The sequence below is a fragment of the Rhinatrema bivittatum genome, chromosome 1 (genome assembly GCF_901001135.1).
Source record: "Rhinatrema bivittatum chromosome 1, aRhiBiv1.1, whole genome shotgun sequence".
Lineage (NCBI taxonomy): Eukaryota > Metazoa > Chordata > Amphibia > Gymnophiona > Rhinatrematidae > Rhinatrema > Rhinatrema bivittatum.
Genome location: NC_042615.1, coordinates 409,308,132 through 409,326,767, shown reverse-complemented (window position 1 = coordinate 409,326,767; position 18,636 = coordinate 409,308,132). Strand labels below are relative to the sequence as shown.

The 18,636-nt window shown below is 45.4% G+C and overlaps 1 protein-coding gene across 1 annotated transcript in view; it reads left to right on the top strand.

The window, feature by feature from the left end:
• Positions 1 to 18,636, top strand: part of DNAH6 (dynein axonemal heavy chain 6) — a 3,261,518-nt gene that overhangs the window by 705,372 nt on the left and 2,537,510 nt on the right. Inside the window, 1 exon segment of the mRNA XM_029602297.1 lies at positions 13,018 to 13,161. Within this exon segment, the coding sequence (XP_029458157.1) occupies positions 13,018 to 13,161 (144 nt within the window).

The following is an 18,636-nucleotide window of genomic DNA, read 5'->3' as shown; positions in this document are numbered from 1 at the left end:
GTGCACTGACACAACACTGTGTGCGGTATTTACTTATGTGATGTGGCAGGCTGCTAATTAGCATAACCACACCCCTTTTTTAAATCATGGGCGCTATTTTTGCTATGTTTATAGCTTTTTCATGAATCTAGGTGTAAGACATTAATTTTGTTATTAAAATAAAAATTCATTATTGCTCCTGAGAAGCAAAGCAAAATACTGAAATAGCTAAGTTATGGTAAGCATTAGAGATGTGACTTGGCCGAACCTTTCGGTTTGGCCTTCGTTATCGGCCCGCTGTGGGAAATTTCGTTTTCCCGCGGTTCTGGACAATTTTTTTCGGCTGCCCCGAAACGAAAACCCAAAACCCACCCCAACCATTCGAATTTAATTAATTACAATCCCCCACCCTCCCGATCCCTTCAAAATTTGCTGAAAGTCCCTGGTGGTCCAGCAGGGGTCCCGGGAGTGATCTCCCGCTCTCGGGCTGTTGGCTGCCAGTAAACAAAATGGTGCCATGGCCCTTTGCCCTTACCATGTGACAGGGGCTATCTGTGCCATTGGCCGGCCTCTGACACGTGGTAGGAGCAATGGGCGGCTGGCACCATCTTAAAAAATGGTGCGGGCCATCCATTGCTCCTACCATGTGACAGGGGCCGACCAATGGCACTGGTTGCCCCTGTCACATGGTAAGGGCAAAGAGCCACCAATGCCATTTTGATTTGTGGCAGCTGATGGCCTGAGAGGGGGAGATTGCTCCCGGGACCCCGCTGGATTTCGGCAAGTCTTGGGGGGTTGGGAGGGTGGGAGGTTGCAATTAATTAAATTTGAAGGGTTGGGGTGAGGGGTTTTTTTTTGATGTGCCCTTTCTCCCCCCCCTCCCAAGAAATGATAAGAATACCATGGGCTGCCTGTCTTCCGCTCTGTGTGTCAAATGTAGCTTGGGCTTTGGTACCCTGGCCCACCAGCTTTTCAATTGCTCGACCCTGAAAGTATTCTGAGATGGGGTCTTCGTAATCATTGCGCAGTGTCTCAAGGTCAATCTCAGATGGTCCGGCCGCCTTCTCTTGTCTGGCGTGTGGGGAAACTTAACTCTGTCTGACGTGGCTATGGACAAGTTTGGGCGAACCGCCATCCTTCTTGCATGCCACACGATATTAGCTACGTGGATCAAGACTGCTACATGTCCCACACTTCAAGCCTGGTACTTCCCACTCGCCTTGGCTTTGCAAATGGAGAGGTTAACCGTCCTTACGAATTCTTGCCCATATGATAAACCCTATTGCGAATATTGGTCCACCTGTTTCTTTTTACTACCTCAGGATGTACAAAATTACCTATTATCCACTGTATACCAGACAGCCTGGCGATGATTTCTGCCATCGATTGATGCACCCTCTTTCTTTTTACGGATGCAGCCTGGATGCCACTGGTGTACTTTATGTCTGGGACCTACAAAGGTCTCACTTGTCTGGACTACCAGGGGGGGAGGGGGGGTGAAGGGGTTGAAGGGATTGACAGATTGAGTGGGGTATTGACTGTTGATGCGTGTGGTGGCTATGAATGAGGGAGGGAATGTGTGGTTGCTGCCTAAGGTTGTTGCAGTTGTAGAAAAGTAAAAATGAAGGGTATGTGTGGGTCGTGGCACCTGAATGCTGGTTGTTGTTATACTGTTGTTGTAGTTGCCTTTATTGTTCACTTGGTGATCCTGACTTGCATGTCCTGGAAATAAAAATGTTTTTGACAATAAAAAGAAAACCACATGAAATTTTGTGGGTTTTCCTATCGTTTCGGCAACCCCTCGAAATGCAACGAAATAGGAAATATCGTCTTTATTTCCTATTTCGTTGCAAACAAATGCACATCCCTAGTAAGCATGGCCTAAATCCAGCAATTTTTTTAAATTGATTTTTCTTCTCATGAGAGATGTTTCATAGCAGAGAAATCTTCAGTGGGAGTTATTCTAAGCATATAGTTTCATCTCACCAAATCTTTAGCTGTCTGATCTGCAATTTCAAAGACTGTTTCAAATCTTATATTTGTTTGTATGATCAGGCTTTGTTTCTTATATTATTTTAGGTATATTATTTTTTAAAGAGAAAGAAAAGGAGTTTAGCCATAGAAAGATACAAGCTGGTGAAAATAAAAATTGGCAAGAAGAGGAGAACTAATTTCAAAGATAAAAAACACAGAAACAGAGGAAACATCAGGAATTGATTTGTTTTCCAGTTTGCTAAGCACAGAAAATGAAAAATGACAAAAAATATTTTTGCAAAATATAAACCAAAGGATCAAAGCAAAAGATATACTATTTCTGAATATACATAGATTTTTCCTATTGGCTCAAGCACACACACATGATGCACAGCTTTTAAAATCCAACACCACATTAGCACTTACACACTACTCTCTCTAAGCCTCACAAGCGTTGCAAGTATAGGTTTCACTAACACTGGCATTCAGGGCCTCCTCCCCCCTCTAACATATGAAGAAGAAAGGGAGGAGAGAAAGATATATAAAATTGGCTGCCTAAGCAACCATTAATCCCTCAAGAATGAGGTATCATTGGTTTAAGCCAACAAGAACAGACATGAAAATAAAGTGGTTCCTTATCACAGTGGGCAAGATTCCATGAGGAGATCTCTGGTCTCTATGCCATAAGCTTATTTTAGATTAAATCTAATCACCCAAAGTTTACGGAAAAAATAACTCAGAAGATAATTAAACACAATCAGTTGACTCATGCATTACCCAAGATTAGATTTAAAGTTATTAAACACTCTAGAAAAACAGACAAACAAACATGCACCAGAACTGACATTTAGTGCCAGTATCACTTTTTATGCTATTGAGGTGTGTGGCTACCTTCAATGCCATAAGATTCATTGATCGTGGGCACCATCAAGCACTATACATGTCATTGAGTGCCCTGGCTGCAAGCAAGATACTTTCCATGCTATAGCTGTTGGTGGGTGCTATCATGCACTGTAGATGCCATCGAGTGCCTTGGGCAGAAGATAGTCACCTCTGTGACATTACTGAATCACATCCTTCCATCAGAGGTCCAAAAATAAAAAAGATGGCAGAAGGCATAGTCCTGGGCCTCTAGGCCTGAGGCAATAGGATTCAGCCTTGGACATACTCCAGCATTGGGCGTGGTCCTGGGCATAGACTTTGGACCTAGCCCTAGGCTTAGGCCTGAGCCTTGGTGATAGGACACAGCTTCAGCTAGGCCTGGGCCTAGGCCTTGTTCCTGAGCCTTGACAATGGATCTTGGCCTCGGCTGGGTCTCAGCATCAGCATGGTACTTGGCCTAGGCCTAGGCTTGTACCTTAGAAATGATACCATTCTTTGGCCATGGCTTATAGTTGCACTTGGAATTACATCTTTGGGTACAGATCCCAGCTTAAGGCCCAGGCCACAACAATTGGACCGTATCTTGGCCTCGGCATTGGTCCTAGGCCCAGGCCTTGATGACAGTACCTGGCATTTTCTGGGCCCTGGAGTTGGGTCCAGTCCTTGCTCTTGGGACTAGGCCTTGGTCTTGGATTCCGGTCTCAGCTGGGTTGTGGCTTTGGGCCCAGACATGGGTCTAGGCCTCTGCTGGGCGCTCAGCATCAGGCCTGGACCAAGGTCTTGGCAATGTTATTCATTATGTTGTGTCCCAGTGTTGGGCCTGGACATAGGCCCTAGTTCTGGGTCTGTGCAATGAGACCCATCCTCGGTTTGGGTCTTGGTGTCAAGCCTTGTCCTAGTGTCTAGGACTAAGCCTTGGCAATGGGTTGGGCTCCGATTTCTGTAGTCCTAGGCTCAGGCCTAGGAGACAAGTGTTGGCCTTCGGTTGGTCCATGGCATTGGGACTGGGCTTAATCTCGGAACTCGGTGACAGTGCCCAACCTTGGACCTGTCCTTCGTGTCCGGCCTGATATTAGGCTTGTTTTCTTGTAGAGTGAAGTGAATGGGACCTTCCCCCTTTAAATTCAGTATAAAATGAAAAAATGAATGAAAGAAACCAACATATTTTTTACATTTTGAACCTAATACAACGTATTTAAGTCCCCATTATACAAATAAACAAACTGAACCAAATATTTTTCCTCTGCACATCCCTACTTATATTGTTATTACTTTTTCCGCTTCTTCACCATCTTCACCCTTACAAAAGATCCTATTTGGAATGCAAGCATTCAACTGGTCAGATCTGTCTGGCAGGCTGATCTGGAGACTAGAGAATCTGACTAGTAATAAGAGCTAATTAAAAACTACTGTGACTTCCATTAAAAAAAATACAATTGGAGGGCTTGACTTGCAGAGGATTTATTTTCATAATTGGGGTGGGGGTGGGGGCTGGGAATCGGTTGGCTTGACTACACATTTTTTTTTAAATGCACAGTTAAGGCTAAAATTATCCTGCCACTTTAGGTTGTAAAACTTTAAACCTATAATACCCAATCAGACCGCACTGGACCTGTTTTGTATTAATCCAAATTACTATATCAACCACAGGCCACACATGTTCTAATATTGCTCACTAATTCACTGTGTTAATTAAAAAAAGCATCTTTCTAATGAAATCTTAATCATTTATTTATTTAACAAGATTTCTTTATATTATTTATTCATTCAACAATATATATATATATATATATATGTTTATTATTCAAAACTTTATCCTTTATATAAACCCTTTAAATACATATCAAAAAATGTTGCATCAATACTCATTAAATCACCACACATACCATTCACAACTCCATCCCAATCACACACTCCCCCATAAAAAACGTGTGCAAATCACAATCTATAGAACGACAGCTTTTTATGCAATAAACAATGCTTTTCAAATGACTGCTCCTGCAGCATCAGTGAATCTCACACTTGTTCTTCAACTAGAAATGTTTCTCAAATCTCTCTTCCACCGGAAGTCATTTTCACCTTCATGGACATCTAAGTGCTGAAGCCTTGTCCAATGCAATTATATATCATTAACTTCACATGTGTTGTTTGTACCTGAGTAAAGCCTGAGTAAAGCCTCACTTTCGAATTAAAACTCAATGTAGCTTGTCACATGATCTATTGCAAAATGCCCAGATCAACATGTGTCCTTTGAAAATTGAAAGACAGTGACTGCACTTGTCAAATTTATGAATGCCGCACTGATAATCACATCTCAAGAGTTCTTCAAATTGTGTACTTTACAACATAGCCCAAATTCATGGACGCCGCACTGATGATCACATCTTAAAAGTTCTTCAAAAGAGTATATTTAACAATATGTTGCGGTCCCGGTCGCCAGGCTAGCGACCGGGTCCTTACCTTTCTGCCGGCTCCCCCGGGGCTGCCGCGATCCGCCGCGTCTGGGGCCTGTAGGGCCGCATGGCAGCGTCTCCCTCCACGTGGAGACGCCGCCGAAGGCCGAGCCTGACTCCTCCCACTGCCTGGGCACGCGCGCGCGCGAGGAGGGGGCTCTTAAAGGTCCAGCACCCGGAAGTGCTGAAACGCCCCGTTCCTGACGTCAGACGCTGGCTGGCTATTTAAACCAGCGTCTGACTGCCTTACCTTGCCTTTGCAACGTGGTCGCTCTTTGAGTGGTTAGTTGCCTTGTTCCTGCTTGTTCCAGCCGTGCCTTGCTTCCAGCTCTGGTTCCTGCTTGTTCCAGCCGTGCCTTGCTTCCAGCTCTGGTTCCTGCTTCTTCCAGCCGTGCCTTGCTTCCAGCTCTGGTTCCTGCTTGTTCCAGCCGTGCCTTGCTTCCAGCTCTGGTTCCTGCTTGTTCCAGCCGTGCCTTGCTTCCAGCTCAGGTTCCAGCTCATTCCTGCTGCGCCTTGACTCCAGCTCCGACTTCACGATTCTCCTTGTCTTCAGCCAGCCACGACCCTCGGACTTCTTCACGATTCTCCTTGCCTTCAGCCAGCCACGACCCTCGGATTTCTTCACGATTCTCCTTGCCTTCAGCCAGCCACGATCCTCGGACTTCTTCACGATTCTCCTTGCCTTCAGCCAGCCACGATCCTCGGACTTCTTCACGATTCTCCTTACCCTCAGCCAGCTACGATCCTCGGATTTCTTCACGATTCTCCTAAGTCCCAGCGACTCGGACCCCTACGGGCCCCTCCTGGGGGGGTCTCGGGTTTCCAGGGTGAAGACGTCATCCTTCAGCTCCAGCTAAGCTCCGCCTCCCGGCTCATTACCAACTGTGGACGTCGTCCATATCAGCCGGCCCAAGGGTCCACTATTGACTTTCTTCACAACATAACAGTTTGCAAAGGCCATTGACTCGGCGGACTCCTCTCCTGTGCAGGCCATCCCTGGCATGGCTCAAAGAATCCAGCAGCAACAGCAATGCCTAGAAGTCTTGGCTGCTACGGTGGATCGTTTAGCCAGCCGCTTGGACGCCAATCCTCCATCGGTGGCACAACCTCTGTTTCCACCGGCAGTTCAAATTCCCGCTCAGACTCAGCTTCCAGCGCCTACACGTTATTCCGGGGATGCCAGATCGTGCAGGGCGTTTTTGAACCAATGCTTCATCCGTTTCACCTTATTACCGGAGCAGTTCCCGTCCGATGCCGTCAAGGTAGCTTACATTTTGTCTTTACTCGATGGGAGGGCCATGCTGTGGGCCTCTCCCATGTGGGAGAAACAAGACGCCATGCTGCACAACTTACAGGATTTCGTGACTCATTTCGAACAGACATTTGACGAGCCAGCTCGTGCAGCTACCGCTACCACTGAAATCCTGCAGCTAAGACAAGGGTCCCGCTCACTAGCAGAATATGCTATTGAATTCCGTACTCTGGCAATGGAACTCGGTTGGCAGGATGACTGCTTACGGGGTATTTTCCTGGAAGGACTCGCAGGTCGTATCAAGGACGAGTTGATGGCTCGCGACCTGCCCCTCACCCTGAATGGGGTAATAGACTTAGCAGGGAGGATAGACCGACGATTGCAACAACGAACCAAGGAGGCTCGAGTGCTTCGTCGTCCCGTTTCCTTGGCACCTTCCTTCTCCAGGTCTATGGTAGTACCTCACAAAACATCATCGGCCACCGGCAGTTCCTCGGAGGAACCTATGCAACTTGGAAGGGCGCCTCTAACCGAGGAAGAGAAGAAACAACGCCGCATCCAGGGTCTTTGCCTATATTGCGGTACTAAGGGTCATTTCCTTGCTCAATGTCCTGCAAGACCGGGAAATGGTCGAGTCTAGGGAGAAATGAGGAGATTCCCCTAGGCTGTGTTAATCCTGCTCCTCAATGTACAGTTCCTATAACCTTGGAGTATCCTGGAGGTTCCTTCCAGACGCTAGCTTTGATTGATTCCGGTGCCGGAGGGAATTTTATCTGGAAAGAACTGGTACACCAGCTCGGACTACCTACTAAGCACCGGAGACCCCCATTACGGGTTACCTCTATCCGGGGAACCCCGTTACCGGGATACATTTCTGAAATCACGATGCCTCTCACCTTACGAACTGGTGTGCTTCACACAGAGACAATCTCTTTTTTACTACTTGAGAAATCTGTGCACCCTGTGGTCTTGGGACTTCCCTGGTTGCAACAACATGCTCCTGTGATCCATTGGGACTCCCTCCAGATTGTGCAATGGAGTTCTCACTGTTTCCAGAATTGCCTGGATCCTCTTCCAAGTTCAGAGATAGTACTCTCTCACTCAGTCCTAGAACTTCCTCAGCCTTACCGAGAATACTCTGACGTGTTCTCTAAACAAAAGGCCGAACTCCTCCCATGCCATCGGCCTTTTGACTGTGCCATCGATGTCTTACCAGGCTCCACCCCACCACGGGGTAGGGTGTACCCTCTGTCACTGCCAGAGACCCGTGCAATGTCGGATTACATCACGGAAAACCTTGCTAAGGGCTTCATTCGCCCTTCACATTCCCCTGCAGGAGCTGGGTTCTTTTTTGTATCCAAGAAAGACGGTTCCCTCAGGCCATGCATAGACTATCGAGGCCTGAATTCCATCACAAAGAAGGATCGCTATCCTTTGCCGCTAATCCCGGAGTTACTCGATAGACTTCAAGGGGCTAAGATTTTTACAAAGCTGGACTTGCGTGGGGCCTATAACCTTGTTCGTATTCGTCCGGGTGACGAATGGAAGACAGCGTTCAACACTCGAGATGGACATTACGAATATCTGGTAATGCCTTTCGGCTTATGTAATGCCCCAGCTGTCTTCCAGAATCTTATGAACGAGGTTCTCCGGGAGATGCTTCATTCCTTTGTCATTGTTTACCTCGATGATGTCTTGATCTATTCCCAAGATCTCTCCTCCCATCGCCAACACGTCAAACGGGTTTTGCAGGCGTTAAGAGACAATCATCTATACGCTAAATTTGAAAAATGCCAGTTTGAGTGTGAGTCCCTTCCGTTCTTGGGTTACATAGTTTCCTCGTCCGGTTTCCAGATGGATCCAGAAAAGGTGGCAGCCATTACCAACTGGCCTCGCCCGTCTGGCCTGAAGGCTCTACAAAGATTTCTTGGCTTTGCCAACTTTTACAGACATTTCATACCGCATTATTCCCAGAAGGTAGCTCCCCTCACTGCGCTTACACGCAAAGGAGTTAACGCTCATGACTGGCCCACTACCGCCTCGGAGGCCTTTAAAGCGTTAAAACAAGCTTTCATAACAGCCTCGTGCCTACGACACCCAGATCCACAACGTCCCTTTATTTTGGAGGTCGATGCCTCGAACCTGGCTGTCGGTGCCGTTCTCAGTCAACACGATGCTTCCGGCAAATTGATGCCATGTTCCTACTTTTCTAAAAAGTTTTCACCTGCCGAATGTAACTACGGCATCGGGGACAAAGAACTCCTAGCCATCAAGTTAGCCTTCGAGGAGTGGAGGCAATGGCTAGAGGGGGCTAATCATCCGGTAACCGTGTACACGGACCACAAACATTTATTGTATTTAGCCCAAGCTCAACGGCTAAACCCGCGGCAAGCAAGATGGTCACTTTTCTTCAGTCGTTTTAATTTCCTCCTCAAGTTTCGACCAGCAGAGAAGAATGTGCGGGCTGATGCCCTCTCTCGCACTTCTCAGCCGGAGGAGGAGGAGGAGGACTCACCACAGACCATCCTGGACCCTGCTTGTATTCAACTAAGTATCACCTCCATTGCCCCCGCAAATAAAATTACTGTTCCTAAAAGACTACGGAAGAAAGTTTTGTCTTGGGGACATGACTCGCTGACCGGGGGGCATGCTGGTAGGCTACGAACTTTGGACCTTATAAATCGTTACTATTGGTGGCCTGGCCTTCGCCGTGACGTTTCCACCTACATCAACTCTTGTCCTACTTGCGCCCTGCAAAAACCACTAAACGGCTCTCCGAGAGGTTTTTTGCAACCATTACCCATACCCACAGAACCATGGACCCATATTGCCACGGACTTTATGGTGGAACTTCCGCCTTCGCAAGGCAAAACCGTGGTATGGGTCACAGTGGACCGCTTCTCTAAAATGGCTCACTTTGTGCCTTTGCCCAAATTACCTTCCGCCACTGAATTGGCCTCTCTATTCACACATCATGTATTTCGTATACATAGTCTGCCTCAGGACATTGTGTCTGACAGGGGTCCTCAGTTCACAGCCAATGGGCAAACAGAACGCATGAATCGTTCATTGAAGTTGTTCCTACGAGCGTTCATTAATCACAAGCAAGACAATTGGGTAGAACTTTTGCCCTGGGCGGAATTCGCATATAACAATCAAATACATACGGCGACAGGGAAGTCGCCTTTTCAAATCGTGTATGGTAAACAACTCAAACCACCATTACCTCTACCAGTACCAACCTCCTCACCTGCCGCTCAGGTTACCGCAGACCAATTGAGTAAACTTTGGTCCTCTGTTCAACATCGACTCCATAAAGTCGCACGCACTGCTAAACACCACTACGATCGTCATCGAAAACCTGCATTCACTTTCCTTCCAGGCGATCGAGTGTGGCTCAGTACAAAGAACATTCACTTGAGACAACCGTCCAAAAAACTCTCACCCAAGTTCTGTGGGCCTTTCCGCGTAGCAGAGAGGGTAGGTTTGGTCTCGTATCGCCTTCGACTCCCTACCACTCTACGCATTCATGATGTCTTTCATGTTTCTCTTTTGAAACCAGTAATTCTTTCCAGATTTCACCCCAGACCGCTCGATGATGGTTCCACCACTACGGTTGAGGATCCTACCTTCCAGGTACGAGAGGTCCTTGATGCGCGCTTCGCCAACAGACGTTGGGAATATCTGTTGGCTTGGGAAGGTTGTGGGAATGAAGACAATACGTGGGAACCTGCCCGCAACATTTTGGACAAGACTCTTCTGCAACAATACCATCAAGACCATCCTGACAGGCCAAGCCCTTTGAAGAGGGGGCGTAAAGGAGAGGGTACTGTTGCGGTCCCGGTCGCCAGGCTAGCGACCGGGTCCTTACCTTTCTGCCGGCTCACCCGGGGCTGCCGCGATCCGCCGCGTCTGGGGCCTGTAGGGCCGCATGGCAGCGTCTCCCTCCACGTGGAGACGCCGCCGAAGGCCGAGCCTGACTCCTCCCACTGCCTGGGCACGCGCGCGCGCGCGAGGAGGGGGCTCTTAAAGGTCCAGCACCCGGAAGTGCTGAAACGCCCCGTTCCTGACGTCAGACGCTGGCTGGCTATTTAAACCAGCGTCTGACTGCCTTACCTTGCCTTTGCAACGTGGTCGCTCTTTGAGTGGTTAGTTGCCTTGTTCCTGCTTGTTCCAGCCGTGCCTTGCTTCCAGCTCTGGTTCCTGCTTGTTCCAGCCGTGCCTTGCTTCCAGCTCTGGTTCCTGCTTCTTCCAGCCGTGCCTTCCAGCTCTGGTTCCTGCTTGTTCCAGCCGTGCCTTGCTTCCAGCTCTGGTTCCTGCTTGTTCCAGCCGTGCCTTGCTTCCAGCTCAGGTTCCAGCTCATTCCTGCTGCGCCTTGACTCCAGCTCCGACTTCACGATTCTCCTTGTCTTCAGCCAGCCACGACCCTCGGATTTCTTCACGATTCTCCTTGCCTTCAGCCAGCCACGATCCTCGGACTTCTTCACGATTCTCCTTGCCTTCAGCCAGCCACGATCCTCGGACTTCTTCACGATTCTCCTTACCCTCAGCCAGCTACGATCCTCGGATTTCTTCACGATTCTCCTAAGTCCCAGCGACTCGGACCCCTACGGGCCCCTCCTGGGGGGGTCTCGGGTTTCCAGGGTGAAGACGTCATCCTTCAGCTCCAGCTAAGCTCCGCCTCCCGGCTCATTACCAACTGTGGACGTCGTCCATATCAGCCGGCCCAAGGGTCCACTATTGACTTTCTTCACAACATAACACAATATGCCCGACACCATGGCGTTTCGGCAGCCGTCCCGCCACCTGCATCAGGGGACTCTAAACTTTGTCCTGGACCCAGCTTCCAAAGCTGTATTTTCACCCAACTTTCAGATTTCTACCGGCTCGTTGGTACTAGCAGCTTGTTGATACTAGCGGGATTTTTGTGTGTGTCTTCACTTTAAATCTAACCAGTTATCTGACAAGAAATATGCTGCTCTACTCCATTGGAACAATACAATAGGATCATTCCATATTAAGTGAACCAGGGGTCCATGCTCTACAAAATATTGTACGGATGAAGATCCTCCACCTTCCTGGTCGCCCTTCTCTGTACCGCTTCCATCTTGTCTTTGTCTTTTTGTAGATACGGTCTCCAGAACTGAACACAGTACTCCAGGTGAGGCCTCACCAAGGACCTGTACAAGGGAATAATCACTTCCCTTTTCTTACTCGACATTCCTCTCTCTATGCAGCCCAGCATTCTTCTGGCTTTTGCTATCGCCTTGTCGCATTGTTTCGCAGACTTCATATCATTAGACACTATCACCCCAAGGTCCCTCTCCTGCTCCGTGCACATCAGCTTTTCCCCCCCCATCGAATACAGTTCATTCGGATTTCCACTCCCCATATGCATGACTTTGCACTTCTTGGCATTGAATCAGAGCTGCCATATCTTCGACCACTCTTCCAGTTTCCTTAGATCCCGTCTCATTCTCTCCACTCCTTCCGGCGTGTCCACTCTGTTGGATGACACGAAGATCAGCAACAGAGTGGACACGCCGGAAGGAGTATCTAGGGAAGCTTTGGTACATCCCATGGTCTGCTCTGATCTGGGTATGTACAGGGAAAGGAAAATTGGTTCTTACCTGCTAATTTTCGTTCCTGTAGTACCACGGATCAATCCAGACGCCCTCCCATGTCTTTTTGGTCCATCCGCTCTAAGTTTTTTCTTCCTTACAGGTAATTTGGATGTCTTTTTTTTCCATTGTAGTTGAAGGCATCGGAAGCATCTCTTAAGTTGACTATGGGTAGTTATGCAAGAGCGATTATTTACAGAGTTCATTCAATTGTTCCTTTCTTCACAAATTTTTTCTTAGTTATCTTGTTACTTGCTTGACCTTCTTTTAGTAGTCTTTATACTTATCTGCTTTGACAGTGGTTATACTGAAGGAATGCAGAGTAGGCTGTGTCCTGATATAGGATACCCTTTCAGTTTTGGTCTGTCTCCATCTGCTGGACAGGAGGCTCAACCCATGGTCTGGACTGATCTGTGGTACTACAGGAAGGGAATTTAGCAGGAAGAATCAATTTTCCTGTACTGGGATAAACAAGGAATAATATATTGACTCAGAGTATACCTTTAATATTAAGAATTAGCAACATAAATATTCAGCATCATTTATGAAAAACAAATGTATGTGCCATGACATATAGTAATCTACTGTGTCTTATTTAATCTGGGGGAAAAAATCTGGCTGGTATCAATTAAACCTTTGTCATTTACGTTAAAATTAAAACAGTTGTTACTGTACTTTTTAAATGGATTTAGTTGTTATACTTATTTTCAAATTTATAGTAATATTTTCTGATTTTTTGCTGTTTGGTACCCTACATAATGCTTTTAAAGTATTTTAATTCTAATAAGATATATTCTAAAGAATATACATGTTTGTATGTATTTTAATATTTTGCTGTTTTTCTAACTCTTGGCAGTGTAAATTTGACACATTGGACACAGAAAATCTTAATTCTCAAGTAATTAAATATGCTAAATTTGTGAATCAGTTGGAGAAAGGTTTGCCAACCAATAATGTAGTGCCACGGCTTAAAGACAAGGTAGAGATGATGAAAGAAAAGGTAAGGTATATTGTATTCTTGTACTTTATTTGGATATCAGAAATACATTTTATCTACCCAATAGAAATAAATTATTTTGCATACTGAAATGAAAATTAAGATTTCTGCCAATTAACTCACTTTATACCTTTGCAGTTCTCTTTATACAGTGTGGGGGTAATAAAGTTAGCCGGACAATTTTTCCTGGATTTTCAGTGGGATGAGTGTTCCACTAAATATCTCTGAATAGAGTTATTTGGCTAACTTTAATCAGATAATTTTAAACTTGAACAGCCAGCTTTTGAACATGGCAGATTTGGTTTAAAGTTTTCCAGCCTTATATAGCTAGATTACCTGCCACTTAACTGGATATCTTCAGAAGATGGTTAATTAGCACTCTTTTGCTTAATCATAACTTTTAATTTACCTGTGGCAGGGATTTGGAAGGGGGTTGTTTGGCAGTGGGATTTTTTAATATTCATGGGGGGGGGGGGAGGGGGAGCTTGGAATTGGGCCAGGCAGCCCAATGCAAAGCATGCTTTTGTTAAACAAAATAGTGCCACTTAAGAAGATAACTTTTGAAGTTATCCGGTTAAGTGGCATGCTATCTAGCCACACAAGACTGGATAATTTTAGACCTACTCTGAGGATTTATTTGGCTAACTTAGGCCTGGATTTGAATCCGGTGGTAACGGGAGGCGAAGTGGGGAGCGGTCCTGCGATAGCCGGCAGTGATCGCACCTCTGCGGTGCGATCGTTGCCGGCTTTTGCGCCGAATAACTACACCATTAAAGGAATAGTTATTTGGCGCGAAACTGGCGGAGATAAGGAATCTTACCTTTCGCCACCAGCGATGTGTCCCTTTTCGCATGCGATAGCGATAGAGAATGACCCCCTTAGAGCCATATTTATTATAGCCTTTCTCCCATTCTATGTCTATGAGAAAAAAACTTAGTAAATCAGGCCCTTAGCCAGTTATAGTTGAATATAGCTTGTTAGCTAGATAGCTTTACCCTGCTCTGGAATGCCTTCAAACACTCTTTTTATCCTACTAAATTATAGCTGGTTAATGATTTATCCAGCTATAATTTCACCAAATTGCAGTGTAGTCAGATAACTTGTGAGGTATCTGATTAAGTGGCTTTGAATATCGGTCCTTCTGTGTTCATCTCACTTAATATTGAAAACTAATTGTCACCCTCTAAAGATTCACCAGACACTACTTGTCCCCCCTGTATCTAGTCAGAACCAGTATTATCCTCTGTCCTTGCTTTCTCTGGCTTCACCCGACCCGAGGTGACATTTGTCATCTTGTTCTTCAACAGATCCGCACCTGGGCACTCTCAGCGCTTTCTACCCCAGCATGCTTCCCTTATTTTCCCTTATAATTCAGCCTCTTCTGCCACCCTTCAGTCCCATGAGTTGCAGGGATTGAGTTCTGGAATCCTTTTATTTAGGATATCACCTTGCATTTCTCCACTGAAGGAGAATATTTCCTCCTTTCCATCCTGCTTCCAGCAATTGGTGACTCTGAGACCCCCAAATCTACATAGGTATACACCTCAGTAGGGTGCAAATGTGCACTGGTGTACGCATGCATACCCTACAACAACAGACAGACCCCAGTGTAAGCATAAACAGTATATATCATTGAGTTTATTATCGCCTATATGTAAGCCTTCATCTAATGTCCTCACTGGCAAGAGTGATTTATCTTTGGTAACTGTTAAACACGGTCATAATTTAATGCAGCCCCAGTGGTTCATCTCAGTGAGGGTGGAAGTAGATTCAGGGCCTTAAACGATCAGTGCTAACTGTTCATAAGAACATAGAAACATAAGAAATTGCCATGCTGGGTCAGACCAAGGGTCCATCAAGCCCAGCATCCTGTTTCCAACAGAGGCCAAAACCAGGCCACAAGAACCTGGCAATTACCCAAATACTAAGAAGATCCCATGCTACTGATGCAATTAATAGCAGTGGCTATTCTCTAAGTAAAATTGATTAATAGCCATTAATGGACTTCTCCAAGAACTTATCCAAACCTTTTTTGAACCCAGCTATACTAACTGCACTAACCACATCCTCTGGCAACAAATTCCAGAGCTTTATTGTGCTTTGAGTGAAAAAGAATTTTCTCCGATTAGTCTTAAATGTGTTACTTGCTAACTTCATGGAATGCCCCCTAGTCCTTCTATTATTCGAAAGTGAAAATAACCGAGTCACATCTACTCGTTCAAGACCTCTCATGATCTTAAAGACCTCTATCATATTCCCCCTCAGCCATCTCTTCTCCAAGCTGAACAGCCCTAACCTCTTCAGCCTTTCCTCATAGGGGAGCTGTTCCATCCCCTTTATCATTTTGGTTGCCCTTCTCTGTACCTTCTCCATCGCAACTATATCTTTTTTGAAATGCGGCGACCAGAATTGTACACAGTATTCAAGGTGTGGTCTCACCATGGAGCGATACAGAGGCATTATGACATTTTCCGTTCTATTAACCATTCCCTTCCTAATAATTCTTAACATTCTATTTGCTTTTTTGACTGCTGCAGCACACTGAGCCGACGATTTTAAAGTATTATCGACTATGATGCTAGATCTTTTTCCTGGGTGGTAGCTCCTAATATGGAACCTAACACTGTGTAACTACAGCAAGGGTTATTTTTCCCTATATGCAACACCTTGCACTTGTCCACATTAAATTTCATCTGCCATTTGGATGCCCAATCTTCCAGTCTTGCAAGGTCCTCCTGTAATGTATCACAGTCTGCTTGTGATTTAACTACTCTGAATAATTTTGTATCATCCCCCCCACAACAACCACCACGCCACCCCCCCACCCACCCCTCCCCCCCACAACAACCACCACGCCACCCCCCACCCACCCCTCCCCACCCCCCAATTCTCCCAACAAGTGCGAAGCCTTGGTGTTGTTCTTGATAACCACCTTAATTTGAAGAAATTTATCAACTCAACATTAAAAGAGGGTTTCTTCAAGCTCCACACACTCAAAAAATTGAAACCCTTACTCCACATGAATGATTTCCGCACAGTCCTCCAAGCCACCATTCTGGCCAAGCTTGACTACTGTAATGCCATCCTCCTAGGCCTTCCTTAAAATACCCTTCGGCCCTTACAGATACTCCAAAACTCAGCAGCGCGCATACTCACTAATGCCCACCGAGGAGATCACATCACCCCCGTCCTCCAGCATCTACACTGGCTGCCAATCAGCTCCAGAATCATTTACAAAACACTCACACTCATCCACAAAACTACCTACAACCAAGACATGACATGGTTCAAAGATCACCTCCGACTCCGCCCATACAACAGACCCACCAGGGGACAGCACCTTGCCATGATGCACACTCCCTCTCCAAAGCTGTCTAAACTCAAATCCACCAAATCACGTGCCCTCTCCTTAGCTGGACCCACCCTCTGGAACAGAATGCCCCCAAACCTGCGCTTAGAATCTTGTCAAAAAAGATTCAAACAGAACCTCAAGACCTGGCTCTTTAAGCAGGCCTTCACCTAATCCCCTCTCATCTCACCTTACTCCCTCACCCCACTCAGTTTACCCCCTTCATCTCCCTTTACCTCCTCTCCCCTATCTCAAGCCCGATTACCTCATTCTTTTGTTACGAGTATGCCTTGTAACCCCCATTTAACCTAACCGCCTCAACCCAACCCCTGTATAATTCCTCCCTGCCATCTATTCTATATAATCATGCTTACATTGAATTATCTTTCCCATTATAATCTGTTAACTATATAGCATATCGTGTTAACTGTTCAAATGTCGTTCATGGTTTACATTATTTACTTCCACTGTTTAATTTGTTCTCTGTAAAGCCTGTTGCAGTTTTAGTTATTTGTGAACCGAGATGATGTTCCCAACGTATCCCGGTATATAAAAACACCTAAATAAATAAATAATAAATAAATCATCCGCAAATTTGATAACCTCACTCATCGTATTCCTTTCCAGATCTTTTATATATATATATATATATATATATATATATATATATATATATATATATATATATTGAAAAGCACCGGTCCAAGTACAGATCCCTGAGGCACTCCACTGTTTACTCCTTTCCACTGAGGAAATTGACCATTTAATCCTACTCTCTGTTTCCTGTCTTTTAACCAGTTTGTAATCCACGAAAGGACATCACCTCCTATCTCATGACTTTTTAGTTTTCTTAGAAGCCTCTCATGAGGGACTTTGTCAAATGCCTTCTGAAAATCCAAATACACTACATCTACCGGTTCACCTTTATCCACATGTTTATTAACCCCTTCAAAAAAAAATGAAGCAGATTTGTGAGGCAAGACTTCCCTTGGGTAAATCCATGTTGACTGTGTCCCATTAAATCATGTCTTTCTATATGCTCTATGATTTTGATCTTGAGAATAGTTTCCAGTATTTTTCCTGGCACTGAAGTCAGGCTCACTGGTCTATAGTTACCCGGATCGCCTCTGGATCCTTTTTTAAATATTGGGGTTACATTGGCCACCCCTCCAGTCTTCAGGTACAATAGATGATTTTAATGATAGGTTACAAATTTTAACTAATAGATCAGAAATTTAATTTTTTAGTTCCTTCAGAACCCTAGGATGCATAACATCTGGTCCAGGTGATTTGTACAAGCAAGAAAAAATCAGCCACAAAAGTGGATGACATCGTCCAATATCACTGGCATGGACCTGTTCTCTCAGAGTTCAGAAAGGTAAAACTTTCCGAGCATGCACAAGAGTTCCCACTTATCAGCCAGCGTGAATTTCCTCATTCAGATTTCTTTTGCTGACATGAAATAACAGAAGTCTGCTCTCTCTTACCAGACTGCAGCATTTTCTTATTTTCTTTCTTGATATTTTCATCTCTTTCAGTTCACTTTTTCTTTATTTTTTGAATCTCCTCAGGAAAAAAACAGGAGCAAAATGTTATTTAATTCAGGAAGCCATATCAGACAAACCAGCCTTTAAATTGTGTACTAAATGCAGCCATGAATTGGCATCAGTAGATCTACACAATCTCTGCCTAAGGTGCATGGGATCATCCCATGATACTACCAACTGCGAGGCCTGTGGCAGGTTATCTCTGTGAGCCATCAGATACTGCCAATCTGAATTAACTCATTAGACCTCACCACTGGGAAAAGGAAGTCTTCTTTACTGAGCAAACCAGCACCTAAGAAAAAATGAGGTTAGAGTTACATTGGCATCATAATAGGAAGTCCACTTCATCCTTTCTTCCCTCATGGCATCAAAATCATAAGTCATCAAATAAACATGGCACAGAAACATTCGGCTCCTTCCACATCAGCTTCCTTGGTGCCAGGCACTTAGCTTTGAAACATATTGCATTGAAGTATACTGTGCCAAAGATTATGGCACCAATAACATCAGAATCTAAAGCACTTATTATCAGAATCATATGCTTCATAAATAGCTTTTCCTATGAATACAAATTATGCAGAA